This window comes from Micropterus dolomieu, linkage group LG01, assembly GCF_021292245.1.
Source record: "Micropterus dolomieu isolate WLL.071019.BEF.003 ecotype Adirondacks linkage group LG01, ASM2129224v1, whole genome shotgun sequence".
NCBI lineage: Eukaryota > Metazoa > Chordata > Actinopteri > Centrarchiformes > Centrarchidae > Micropterus > Micropterus dolomieu.
Window position 1 is genome coordinate 16,979,848 of NC_060150.1, and position 14,588 is coordinate 16,994,435.

A 14,588-nucleotide genomic window follows, 5' to 3' on the forward strand; every position below is an offset into this window, starting at 1 on the left:
CCAATATGCATTTTAGCAAATTCCAGTCTGGCTTTTTTATGTTTTTCTTTCAGAAGTGGAGTCCTCCTGGGTCTTCTTCCATGGAGCCCACTTTCGCTCAAAAAGCGACGGATGGTGCGATCAGAAACTGACGTACCTTCACCTTGGAGTTCAGCTTGTATCTCTTTGGCAGTTATCCTTGGTTCTTTTTCTACCATTCGCACTATCCTTCTGTTCAATCTGGGGTCGATTTTCCTCTTGCGGCCGCGCCCAGGGAGGTTGGCTACAGTTCCATGGACCTTAAACTTCTTAATAATATTTGCAACTGTTGTCACAGGAACATCAAGCTGCTTGGAGATGGTCTTGTAGCCTTTACCTTTACCATGCTTGTTTATTATTTTCTTTCTGATCTCCTCAGAAAACTCTCTCCTTTGCTTTCTCTGGTCCATGTTCAGTGTGGTGCACACAATGATACCAAACAGCACAGTGACTACTTTTCTCCATTTAAATAGGCTGAATGACTGATAACAAGATTGGAGACATGTGTGATACTAATTAAAGAAACTAATTAGTTTGAAATATCACTATAATCCAATTATTTATTATCTTTTCTAAGGGGTACCAACAAATGTGTCCAGGCCATTTTAGAATATCTTTGTAGAATAAGCAATAATTCATTTCTTTTCACAGCTTCTTTGCTTTATTCTATGACATACCAAAGGCATGCAAGTATACATGATAAAATAGCTTTTAATTTCATCACTTCTCAGGAGGAATGAAGCATTATTTCAATGAGCTGTAAGGGTACCAACAAATTTGGGCACGTCTGTACATTCACCAGACTCTCAAACCAGTGTAACGTTAACTAAATAAAACTGTAACGTTACATGATCAACAATAAACCTGTAACCTGTTTTTCACTTACAGAGCACAACCATGTAGCCTAATGTACAATACATCTAAAACTAATGACAGCTTATAGACTAGTGTAAGTCAACATATCCCCCAGACTCAAGCCCAGTGTAACGTTAACTAAATAAAACTGTAACATTACATGATCAACAATAAACCTGTAACCTGTTTGCAGCCACCGTTAATTAACGTGGTGGCAGCCAGCAGGACATAAATGATTATGTTATCGATCACCACATGTTTGGCAAGCAAACGCTCATTCATCTTTTTAAAACTAACGACAGTCAGAGTTAAGCTCCCGTACGTCGTAGATAAAGCAAGAAGCAAGCTAACGTTAGATGGCCAATGCTGAGCTAAACATGTTTAACTTACTCACCACAGGTTACTAACCTAACCGTTCAGCACTTCTTTGTTTGGGCCTTGTTGTATGAAGTTTTAAAGCCAAAGTTTATGATGAATGGCTCAACAGCTGCCGCTGTTGTCCTCTCTCACGCGTGGCCGTGCGCAACTGATAGCTACTACGTGTTACGTAGGCAGGTTATAGGTAACGGACAGCGAGCGCATCAGACGTTTCCTAAAAATAAACACTGTTCACCAGTCACGCACCTCGAGTCCAAGTCAAGTCTGAAGTCTTTGGAGGACGAGTCTCAAGTCCAGTCTGAAGTCACTGTGTGTGCGACTTGAGTCGGACTCGAGTCCGAGAACCAATCTCTGCTAACAACTTCACCATATTTATTTAAAAGTTGATGAAATGCCAATGTTGTGTCCACAGCAGTTCATGCAGGTTTAAATCAGGAGCTATTTGTTAGGGTTTGGGCTTTCAGTTTTGCCTGTTTTATTCTCGTTTTTGCCCCACGCTTGTTTATTCACTCTCTGTCTCTGTGTTCCTGTTCTCTGTTCTCATTTAGGTTCTGTCTTGTGACGCATACTATTAAGACTTCATTGCCTCTCTGCAGATAAGTCTCTCAGACTGAAACACGTGTCTTTCTAAAGAGGGAAAGTGACAGAACAAAGTCTCTAACGTGCCTGTCAGCTCAGCACTGCTCCAAACTGACGTGCGCTTCTCACAAACTCCCTTTACCACAGTTCTGTGTCCGTGTATGCTGCAAACTGAAAACACGAAAAGGAAGGAAGACATGGCTGGTAGAATTGTCCTCAGATAGAGTTGCAAATCACTTCAGTTCACTAAAGGAATCTGTAACCCAGAGGTAAAATTGGCAATATATAGAATAAATAAATAAGTCCTGAGTGAAATAAATATGCAATAAATATAGGTTTATTATATACATGTGATTAGATAATAAATGTGAAAACTATATATAAGTCTAAATAAATGCTTTTATTTTGAAAAGATCGCTTGTAAACATTGATATCATCCAATACAAGGGCATATTGTTATTGTGGCATTAGCCTATTAGTCTGAGTGTTACTACACCCTAGCCAATAGAATGTTTAGACCCCTGTCTCAATCGTTTGTGCCAGGGCCGTTAAATAAGAGAGTTACGACACACTTTGATCTCGCCGCTTCGCGGTCACGTGGTTCATGTAGCTCTCCATAGTTCCAAACAACTTAGCGCTGTCAAACAGTTTCAATGGGTTTAGGCGGGACGGACAGCAGCAGCAGCTATATTTACAGCAATTATCAGTAAATATTAACAAAATATGACACTGATTACTGAGTTGACACTTAATTACATACATATACTAACATTTGTTCTGGAGAGTGGCGGAGACACAGATTTAATCAGTTTTTGTGTTTAATTTTGGAAGAAAAAGGGGCTGTTCCCATAACGTAACGTTACACATTTACAGCAGCGACTTAATTTGCAGCAATTTTCGGTAAATATTAATGCATAATGTGCATTGATTGCAATGTTGACTACACCTATAGTTAGTGTATTCTATCCTGGGAGTGATGGACAGACAGCATTCACAGTGTGGTCTGTTGAAATGTAACTAGAGAGATGGTTACTGAATGAATTAACTTCATTCCTAAATACGAACATAGGCTAAACTATTAACCATAACACAGACACATTTTGACTGATCAGTGCACACCACCTGCTGCCTGGGAGAGACCTTGCTGATGCAGTAGTTCTACCTTGTGTCTGGCTGCTTTGCTTTCTCTTGCCATGGTGTATCAGTATGATTCTGTCAGTAAACTGTCTTCTCTTACCTTATAATCTGAGTTAGGCTGTTTCACTCAAACATTCTGTTTCCACCTACATATTGAATGTATATGATCATTAATACCTGTTTTGTTTGTTTCATCACCTGATGATATGCCTTACAAAATCCATGAGTTCCACCAAACTTTGATTTTTCTTCTGTTCATTCACTTTGTATTTTGTTTTATAACTCATAACATGTCCATTTCTTACTGTATATATTGACAAATTGTATTTTGATGCCTTGGAAACACTGTTCTTGATACCTTCATGCCAATAAAGCCCTTTAAATTTAATTAAATCTTTTTTGTTTAATATTGGAGGGAAGGGGGGGCTGCTCCTGTAAGGTATAATACATTGCATTACATTACATTACATTTATTCATTTAGCTGACGCTTTTATCCAAAGCAACTTAGAATTGCTATATACGTCAGAGGTCGCACGCCTCTGGAGCAACGAGCGGTTAAGTGTCTTGCTCAAGGACACAATGGTGAATGGGTCACAGTGGGGGATTGAACCCGGGTCTCTCACATTACAGTATGGATATATTTTTTTCTCATGCTTCTATTGTCATAATTACTGACATTCTCATGTTATGTTAAGACACATTCACATACACATGCACAACAAGTAAATATCAATGAATGCCAGAAGCTGTTTAGTTTAAGTCAAGAAAGAATTTATGGCCCTGGTTTGTGCTAGTGGGGGAGACCGGAACTGACACCGATGTAGCTGAATCATCGTAGCGGTACATTAATTATAAACTTTAAGTGTTAATATTTAATTCTGTGACTTATGATTGTAACCAATAGTGAGAAACACTAGAGAGTCTAATCCGGAGGGCATGTTCATGCTAATGTGCCGATCCATTGCACTGGTGAGTTTGTTTTGTTCCGCTAGCCTATATGCTAATGTCCGCCATTGTGTGCCATTTGTTCTCAATGTAAACGGCGCTTGTAGCCGAAGCTAACGGCTAAAGTGTTTTATCCTTGTTAACTTACTAAAAAATCTTTTAACGATAAAACAGGATATTTTTATTGTGTTCCGGACTACTAACAGTGGTGAGTGGAGTAGCTCCGTCAAGTTATATGTTTTGAAACGGTGTTTTATATCGAGTTTTTAAATTGCTGTATTATCTGTTAGCGGCCGTTGAGACACTTAATACTAGTGAATGATATTGAGGTTGGATTTTCATAAACTTTCATTCATTCAGGGCTGTTAGGTGCCTTTTGAATGTATTTCTGTGTATTTGTGTTACATCTATGTATTGTTATTTTGCACCTTAATGATAACTATGTATTATGGTTATGCACTTTATTTCAAAATGATAGTTGATATTTAATATGTTGTCCAACTGAACTAGAAACATGATACTGTGATTAATATTGAGTTTATTGATACCAGCCTTAGCCTATGACAGCAATGTCAACAGTGTTAGCTCTAAGGTAATTTTATGTCGACCTATTCCATATAGGTCAGGTTTTTTAGGAGATTCAAAGTCTGGGAGATCGCGGTCTGGTGGAGTCTAACTTTAGCCTGGCGGTGGAAATCCTCAGAGAACTTGGAGACCTTGGAGAACTTGGAGAAACTGTTCCAGTACTGGATGGCAAGCCAACCCCCACTTGATAAAGAGCCCAGTTGTAGCCAGGAGGTTGCAACCTAGAGACCTTAAGCTGGAGAATCTTGATCTATAATCCGTTGGCCTAAGGGGTCAGGTAGAACTTTGTGCACACTGACACTTGCTTTCCTTGGAGGAGGACAATTACCTTGCGCATTGATCCACTATCAGTGACTTGAGGAACTGTGAACTTTATTTTGAGTGCACTTGCAATCTTTTATTATTTTGATACTTTGTAATTTTATACTTTTATATATATTATATATTTGTAGGGCTGGGACGATTCGTCGACGTAATCGATTACTCGACGCATTGCTGCATCCGGTGTGGGATTATTCCGGACAAGCTCCAGCTACAAGACCGCGCCTTCGACCGTCTAAAGTTTGGAGTATTTCAGACAGACACTCAACAACGTGCTGCTCTGTGAGCTCTGTGAACTGGAAACACACAGCTGCACACAGCTGCTGTCCACAAATACGTGAAGCAGCACGAACGCGAAACGAAAGTATCCCGCAGCACTTTGTCTAGACTGCAGCACCGCAAATCGTGATTACTTTCTGTCTCCACATAAGCGTGGCACATTATGAGCACGAGGACACGTAGTATTTCTTTATTGCCTTCATGTTAAAAGTAATTTCTGCCCCGCTGCTGTCATGGTAACGTAACGTTACACAGCGAGTCATGTAACGATCAGCTGTTTCATATTTTGTTTATTTAACGGCCACTTATGAGCGAGAAAACAGCTGAATCTAATTACAGACAATCTATGACTGTCTGTACAGTCTGTGAGTCCTTTCAGGTGTTCACTGATGCAGAAATACATTTTATTATCATACTACATTACTTAATATTGAAATGAATTCATGTCAGAAACAAGTTTTAAGTAAAGCCCCAGATAGCAAGACTACATTGAATAAATATTGATTTTCCATCTGAATCATCAGAATGGTTGAGATTGAAATCTCAACTCTAAATAAATGTTGAATCAATATTGCAAAAACGACCATGTATGAGCGTGACATTGGAATAATATTGATTTATAGTTGCCCCGATTATATTTGATTAAGCATTGATTTGTAGTTGACTGGGTAACAATAACAATGTTGAAAAATCATCTACATGTATTTATAGTTGACCAGAAATGACATGATATTGAAAAGCCATTGAATTATAGTTGACCGGGAAATATGATTAAAAAGTAATTGAATTGTAGTTGACCGGGAAATTTGGTGATATTGAAAAGCCATGGATTTATAGTTGACCGGGAAACAGGATTGAAAAGTCATTGAATTATAGTTGACCGGGAAACAGGATTGAAAAGTCATTGAATTATAGTTGACCGGGAAACATTATTGAAAAATAATTGAATTGTAGTTGACCGGGAAACGCCATTTCAGATTTCAAAGTTGTTTCAGTATTAAAAAAGGGTGCAAAATGATGATTAATCAACATCACAGTCTGATGTTGATTCAATGAAATTAGCGTTGAGAGCAGAATACTGATTCAACATAGTTTTATCGTCATTTTAATAGTAATATTGGTTGAAATATCATTGAAGTCAAGTTGATTGTTAGTTAGCCTATCATTTCAGCGTTGTTTCAATTGTAATATTGGTTGAAATAACATTGAAGTCACGTAGATTTTTAGTTAGCTATGATTTGAACGTTGTTTCAATATTAAAAAAGGGTACAAAATGATGATGAATCAACATGAAATTAGCGTTGACAGCAGAATGTTGATTCAACATAGTTTCAACGTTGTTTCAATAGTTATATTGGTTGAAATACTATTGAAGTCACGTAGATTTTTAGTTAGGCTTTGATTTCAACGTTGTTTCAGTAGTAAGATTGGTTGAAATACCATTGAAGTCACGTTGATTGTTAGTTCGCTATCATTTCAACGTTGTTTCAATATTAAAAAATGGTGCAAAATGATGATAAATCAACATCAGAGTCTGATGTTGATTCAGTTAAATTAGCGTTGAGAGCAGAATGCTGATTCAACATAGTTTCAATAATGTTTACTATCTGTAGCCTAATTAATGTCTGTTATTGTTATTATCACAACACATCAGTGATGTGGAAATTTGATTCATTTTAAGATTTGCTGCTATTGTCATTATTCTAATGTGCTTCATCTGGATGATTGAATAAAATATAGATTTATTGATTAGACATGTTTTTGATATTTATTTTGGATAAATTGGTATGTTAATCAAGTAATAGGCAACTTTTCTTTCTTATTAGAAAATTATTAGAAAAGTAGTCGTTAAATTAATCGACTAATCGAAAAAATAATCGTTAGATTAATCAACTTGAAAAATAATCGATATGTACAGCCCTATATATTTGGGATTCCACTTTTCTACTTTACTATTTTGCTGTACATAATTGCTACTGTTTATTAATGCTATTCACCTTTCTTATGGATTGCATTTAATACATGCAGTTAAACTTATTCCTGTGCCTTGTGTTGTTCTTTCACCGTTGTAATTCAACTTTTTGGCTTCAGCGAGCAAACCTATAATCTTCTGATCTGGCCTAATTCCAAACATCTAGATACCTCGAATATTTATTACTAGCAGGCAAATTTGGTAGTTATCCCCTTATAGACGTGGCCAGCCATTGAGTAGCTGGTTACAAAGCCATCTCTCATGACTGTGTGGGGAGCAAGGCTTGTTGATGTGTGAGTTTAGAGTCTCTGACTGGTCCACTAATAGGGGAGAACTTCACCCCTTGAAACATAGCCCCTCCTCGTTCGCATAATGAAGCAGATATGCATAGAGAAATGTAAAAAGAGGAGGCAGGTATATATAACCATTGAAGAAATAAATAGAGTAGAAATGCAAAGGAAGAATAAAACTGAAAAAAATATTTAAACACACTTAAATAAATACATTTAAAAAATTCTAATTAATAAATAAAGTTTAAGATTATAACAGACAATAAATAAATAAGGTAATTATTACAAAGGTGAATAAATAAAGAAGCTAATTAAAAAAGATATATACATTTATGTCTTATTGTATAATTTAATTACTGACTACATTTATTTATCTACTTTATTGTTTGAGCGTATAATCGGATGCTTATTTATTTACTGAGCATTTATTTATTTCGGTATTGATTTCTCTTTATCTCAGAATTGGTCCTCCATACCCTGACAGCTATCTGATCAAGGAATGACTATACAAGATGGCAAATCTGACCAGATATTCAATGCCAGTTTTCAGTACTTGAGAGCTTCAGTATTCAGCCTTTTGTGCAAGTGGTCAAGATTTAATCAAAAGTGTAGTCCAAAAAATTACAGTTGGTATGTTTGCACATGCAAAATGGCTTAGGCTAAACAAAACAGTGCTTTTGGATTTTAGAAAACAAAAAAAGAAAATGAACTTGTCCCATGTCCACGCTTATTTCCTGTTTAGTATAAAATATACTATATTTACTGTATTTATGGCGCATCTGTTGCTCAGGGGGTAGAGCGGTTGTACACTAACAGGAAGGTCAGTGGTTCAATCCCTGGCTCCCCCGGTTGAAGTGTACTTGGGCAAGACACTGAACCCCAAATTGCTCCTGATAGCATGGTCATTGTGAGTAAATGGGGTGATTGTGATGTAGTGTAAAGCACTTTTAGTGGTCGGAAAGACTAGGAAACCTGTTATACAAATACAGACCATTTAGCTTGTCTGCCAATTTTTTAATGGTTCCAGGAAAATTTCTGGACTGCATAGTGCTCTCAAAAATCATCTTGATTGAATAAGAAAGGCAGTATCCATGGCATGTGCATTACTTTTTTACATTGTGACACTACACCTGTCAATGATGTAAATGACCATCCAAAATCTAAACTCACTGTTCACTCCAAAAACTAGTGTAACCACTGACTATTATGTGGGAAGTGACTGAGCGAATGTTTTTGGACACAGCTATGTATTTATGGTATTTATATAGTAAACATCGAGGACCTCCTTGTTTACTCACCTTACAGGCCTGAGACCATGCTCTGGACGCTTCATGCACAACCAGCGTGGCACCGCCGAGAGGAAAAGCCTCCGAACCCAACGAGGCATGGTGTGAGTCGCTGACGAGCGGTGGTGAACGTTCAGCACAAACACAGTGATGACGATGGATAACGTGACGAAAATCATAGTGAAGAGCAGATACTCCCCAATCAGCGGTATGACCAGCGACGTGGAAGGGATGATCTCCGTGATGAGCAGCAGGAAAACGGTGAGCGACAGCAGCACAGAGATGCACAGTGTGATTTTCTCGCCACAGTCCGACGGTAGGTAGAAGACCAGGACGGTGAGGCAGGAGATGAGGAGGCAGGGGATGATGAGGTTGATGGTGTAGAACAAAGGGAGGCGGTGGATGACAAAGTAGTAGGTGATGTCAGGGTAGATCTCATGGCAGCAGTCGTATTTCTTGGTGTTGTAGGTGCCCACAGCATTAACAATTGCCCACTCTCCGCTCTCCCAGTAATCCTAGAAATGAGATATTTTTAGCCAAGCTGGTGGAGTGGCTCCAGGGCAGCTGATCTTGGTCGGTCCACCACTTTGTTCCAGAGTGAAACATCTCAACAAAACTTTTATGGTTTGCCATGAAGTTTTGTACAGACATTCATAGTCCACAGAGGACGAATCCTGCCTGTTAATGGTGCTGGATGATACAGACGGAGTTAATGGATCACCATTACATCTTGAGGAGAACATGATTGTTTGCACCAATTTCCTGGCAATCATTCCAATATTTGTCAAGACATTTCACTGAAGACCAAAAATGTGAACCTCAGGGAAAGATTGAGGGATCTCCTCAACTGGTGTCAAAATATTTCTCTCCAGACCAAAGTAGTGGCCCAACATAAAGGTCCAGTGTGTAATATTTAGGAGGTAATATATAGGAGGATATACTGACAGAAATGCAATATAATATCCATAACTATGTTTTCAGTGGTGTATAAAGACCTTACATAATGAACCATTATGTCTTTATTAGCTTAGAATGAGCCATTTCTATCTACATACACCGTTGGTCCTCTTCATGGTCGCCATGTTTCTTCAGTGGCTTTAAGGGACAAACTGCTCTACAGAGCGCGTTTTGTCACTCCGTTGAATACGTACGAAGTAGAAGAATTAGTAGTGGTAGTAGTAGTAGAAGAGTTGTCTGGTTTGTTAGAAGTAAGAAGAGTCAAGAAATTTGGACAAACGGAGGACCACACATATTATTTACCACAATATCCGACAGAGCGTGTTGGACAACGTAGATTCTCCTAAACACTTGCAGACGGAGGGGTGAGCAGCAATTTGCAACCCTCACCACTAGATGCCACTAAAACCTACACACTGAACCTTTAACAAACCAACAAACATCTCTTTCACTATAGCCACAGTGTCGCTAGTTCACAATTTTCTTTAGTAGAAATGTGAATTAAGTTTACACCTTTAAGTTGCCAACAGATTTTCTGGTGAACAGCATAAATTTTAAGTTTGTGACATTAAAGTAGTGCTAAACACTGCGCTAAAAACTGCTTCATCAGGCTAACTTATATTTAACTCCTCTGCTTTGAAAGTCACAACAAACACCATTATGAAAACCTGAGCATTTTGCATTTGCGTTTTGTTTTCACCAGAACTTAATGCACGATATCACGATAAAAACATTTCAAATCATTAGATATGGATAATTATCATGATAAATGTCAAATCATTATTTCTTTCAAGTTTAAAGACTGATTTTTGCTCTTGACTGAATTGAAGATGGTTAATTATATGGCTAATCTTTCTTTATGGTCAGAATGGGACAAACACTTGATGCCAAACAGTGCATCACTTAACAAATCGGAGGGAGAACATTCAAAACTATTATGATAAAAAAAAATTTACGAATATGATTAGTAAAACTTTTTTCTGTCCCTTTTCCTCAACAAAATAAATAGTTTAATAAAAAAATTAAGTGCTAATTTGTTCGTGATTCAAATGAATAAACCAAATATTTATTGACGATATATTGAACATTTATTAGAAATTATAAATATTCTGACTGAATTAAACAGTAACCAGACAGAGCGTTTAGCTGGCATCAGTCTGCAAAACAAAATGGTTGGGAAAGAGTGCGTGTGAACCGTACATAGGAGGTACAGAGGCATTAGCAGACATTAACTGGCAAATCACAAGGGAACAGTTGTGGCTAAATGGCACAAAATTAAAAAAGGAGAAAGAAAGGACGGAGGAGAACGAACATCCATCCGTTTCCAACTACCTTCAGGTCCACTGCATTCTCAAAGGGCTCCAGGTCAATCTTGGCGCGGTCGTACGTCCAGGAACCGAACTTCATCTTGCAGGTCTGCTGGTCAAAAGGGAAGAAGGTGACGTCAATGGAGCAGGAGGACTTGTAGATGGCTGGGGGCACCCAGCGGACACGCCCGGTGTGAAACAGATGGGCCTTGGTCATGTGGGTGACGGCAAACTCTCCATCTGCACTGGAAAAAGAAGAAGAGAGGTAAAAGTGTAGGAAAAAGGCAATATAATACTGAAAAGAAGTAAGGAATGAAGATAATGAAAATGAAGGTGATGATTTGTTTTTGTTTTTTGTTGAACAAGGCTCCCATGTTTCCGTCTCATTATGTTTCAAACTCAAAAAGTAAACCAATAAACCTCGAGCTATGCCCAATTTACACAGGCAATCTTTAATAATTGATTACTAACGACACCGTATACATGATGCAAGCTCATTTAAACAAATGCTGAAGGAGGAGAAAGTTTCGTCACCATCCAGACAGATTTCAGAATTAATACTTCCTCGGGGCCTGAGGGAAGGAAACCAGACTGAAACTATGTGATGCAAGATCTCTGTGCAGCCGCAATGGAATCAGGGTAATTTATTCAACAGGATAATTTGCATGTATCGCCAAATTGGTATGCAGGAATATGCAGAAATACTGTGGTATCGTGAAGCTGTTTGGCTCCATATAGGCGACCTTCCTTCCTCATACGCTCTTCAGCGGATGAGGACATTGTTATGGATCAAGCGGATAATTGATCACTCAAGATAATTTCCAGCTCCACCTACAGAAAGTCAAAGTCATTTTTGTTTAAATTCAGTATATGTGTGTGTGTGTGCGCTCATTTAAATCTGGAAAATGACAATAAACTTTTTCTTTTACACAGCAGAGGTCAAGAAACAAGACTTAAAAATAGGACTTTCTTCAACTGAAGTGCTCTTTGCTTGCATACTTTAGTTTTAATCTTTGGATTGCAGAACATGCAAAATTCCCTAAGATCATATAACTAGTACTGCATGATGCAAAGACATTACCTCTTGGCCTTCACTTCACTTTGACATGCTTCTATTCTGAAAATGAATCTATTCTGAAGTGTAACAATAAGGAGGATTTGTGCAACTGGAGCAAACTACAGTTGTTTGGTGTTAAATGTGCAACTGCGTATGTTTCTTACTTGTTGTACAGCACAATATCTGGCACCCAGATGAGCTCAGAAGGAACTCTAATGGACGTCACATTGTCAAAGTCGGAGGGACTCCACTGAAGCTTGTAGTCAGTCCATTCCTGCTAGCACAGTTTGTGGATAATGTTTTCATTTTAGATACTAGTACAATTTGGTTAGAATCACACTCAAACAATTTTCTCCATACCTGTTTTAGCCACACATTGGTCGTCATCATCTGATTTTTCTCATCCTGTTTTGGAGTAAAAAAACAGTCCGTGAGTGGCAGATACAGTTGTGTTCAGTGGTGTTAACTTTTAGACACTTGCTTATAAACTACAAAATATTTAGAAAACAACAATAAAAGTGTGTGTGTTCCTACCACGTCTATCAGCTGTGCGATCGAGAGGCCAAACTTGACGATGACCACATCGGTGATGTTTCGCGCCGGACGCGTCCACTTGCTGTAGCCTCCAAACAGGGTCCTGAATAGCTCGTCCTCAGTGTGAACACGTGTCCAGTCTTCAGCCAGCACTGGCAGAGAGAACGGGAGAGAGGGGAGATCACTTCTGGTGCAAAATGACTGCAGACATAATGATTTGGATTTCAGGGTCTTATAATCCAAAAACCTAATGATACAGCCACATCTTGAAGAACAAGGCCACTAAACTCTATTTGACATTTACTTTAGTTGAATACATCTCCAAACTACTGACATCTGAACCAAAATACATTTATTATCTACTTATTAACTGCAGACGTTATGAATTATAATATTAACTTGTCATCATTTGCTCACGTGAAATAGATAAGACTGAAGGTTAAGCCAATTTAATACTTCATTGTTTGATTTTTTAGTAAAATTACCTGGACTTCTTGTTGGATGATTATAAAAGACTTGAGTTGTATGTGTATGTTGATATATATGAATGATATATTTAGTGTCTTATAATCCATGTGGGTATCTCATTTGTTGCACATGGAACCCTGGAAAACTTCAAATGTCATATCCACTCACCAGCCACTTTCTTACTTAGGTACACCTTGCTAGTACCGGATTAGACCCCCTTTTGCTTTCAGAACTGCCTTAATTCCTCAGAGACTTTGGTCCATATTGACATGATAGCATCACACACTTGCTGCAGATTTGTTGGCTGCATATCCATGATACAAATCTCCCATTCCACCACATCCCATAGGTGCTCTATTGGATTCACTGGTGACTGTGGAGGCCACTGGAGTACAGTGAACTCATTGTCATGTTCAAGAAACCAATTTGAGATGGTTTGAGTTTTGTGACATGGTGCATTATCCTGCTGGAAGTAGCCATCAGAAGATGGGTACACTGTGGTCATAAAGGGATGGACATGGTCAGCAACAATACTCAGGTAGGCTGTGGCGTTTAAACGATGCTCAGTTGGTACTAAGGGCCCCAAAGTGCCAAGAAAATATCCACCACACCATTACACTACCACCAACAGCCTGAACCGTTGATACAATGTAGAATGGATCGATGCTTTCATGTTGCTGACGCCAAATTCTGACCCTACCTAGCTGAAATCGAGACTCATCAGACCAGCCAACGCTTTTCAATCTTCTGTTGTCCAGTGTTGGTGAGCCTGTGTGAATTGTAGCGTCAGTTTCCTGCTCTTAGCTGACAGGAGTGGCACCCAGTGTGGTCTTCTGCTGCTGTAGCCCATCTGCTTCAAGGTTCAACGTGTTGTGTGTTCAGAGATGGTATTTTACATACCTTGGTTGGATCGAGTGGTTATTTGAGTTACTGTTTCCTTTCTGTCATCTGGAACCAGTCTGCTCATTCTCCTTTGACATCAACAAGGCATTTTCCTCCTCACAACTGCCGCTTACTGTATATTTTCTCTTTTTCAGACCATTCTCTGTGTTCAACTAGCTGAACTCTGTCCGTCTCAATATGATTGTTTTAGTCAACCTAGGGTCAGTGGTCGTGGTGGTGGGCTAGTGAGCGTGACGTACGCTGTGATGAATTTAACTCCTTTGAAGTTCTCACTCTTAAAGTTGGAGGGCTGCAACCTATCATATTTGTTATAATTTATAGCCCCCCAAAACCCCCTGGAGGAACTTTTGAATTTTTATCTACTCTAGTTTTAAATTATGACAGAATTGTTCTTTGTGGCGATTTTAATATTCATGTTGATGACCCCAACAATGTTAATGCAACTGACTTTTTAAATATGGCCACTTCTTTTAACTTCAAACAACATGTCAAAGGGCAAACACATAACCGTGGTCATACACTTGACTTGGTTTTTACCCTGGGTGTCAGCATCTCCTCTGTGGAATTAGTGGACATGACCATATCTGACCACAGATGTATTGTTTTTAGCTGCGATTCGTCTGTTACTCATGCCGGCTCACCAAGCTCCGTGTGTTTTCGCATCTTTAATGAACAAAGTGTTTCAAAGTTTTGCGCATTCTTTCAGAGCCAAAGCC

The 14,588-nt window shown here is 38.6% G+C and overlaps 1 protein-coding gene across 1 annotated transcript; it reads right to left on the reverse strand.

The window, feature by feature from the left end:
* Positions 1 to 8,654: 8,654 nt before the first annotated feature.
* Positions 8,655 to 14,484, reverse strand: LOC123978840 (neuronal acetylcholine receptor subunit alpha-2-like; the record flags this gene model as incomplete). The annotated part of the gene is made up of 7 exons (XM_046062369.1): positions 8,655 to 9,161; positions 10,936 to 11,155; positions 12,132 to 12,241; positions 12,328 to 12,372; positions 12,502 to 12,658; positions 13,482 to 13,502; positions 14,447 to 14,484. Coding segments are annotated over 7 exons (1,098 nt in total), but the record flags the coding sequence as incomplete, so codon positions are not given.
* Positions 14,485 to 14,588: the final 104 nt, after the last annotated feature.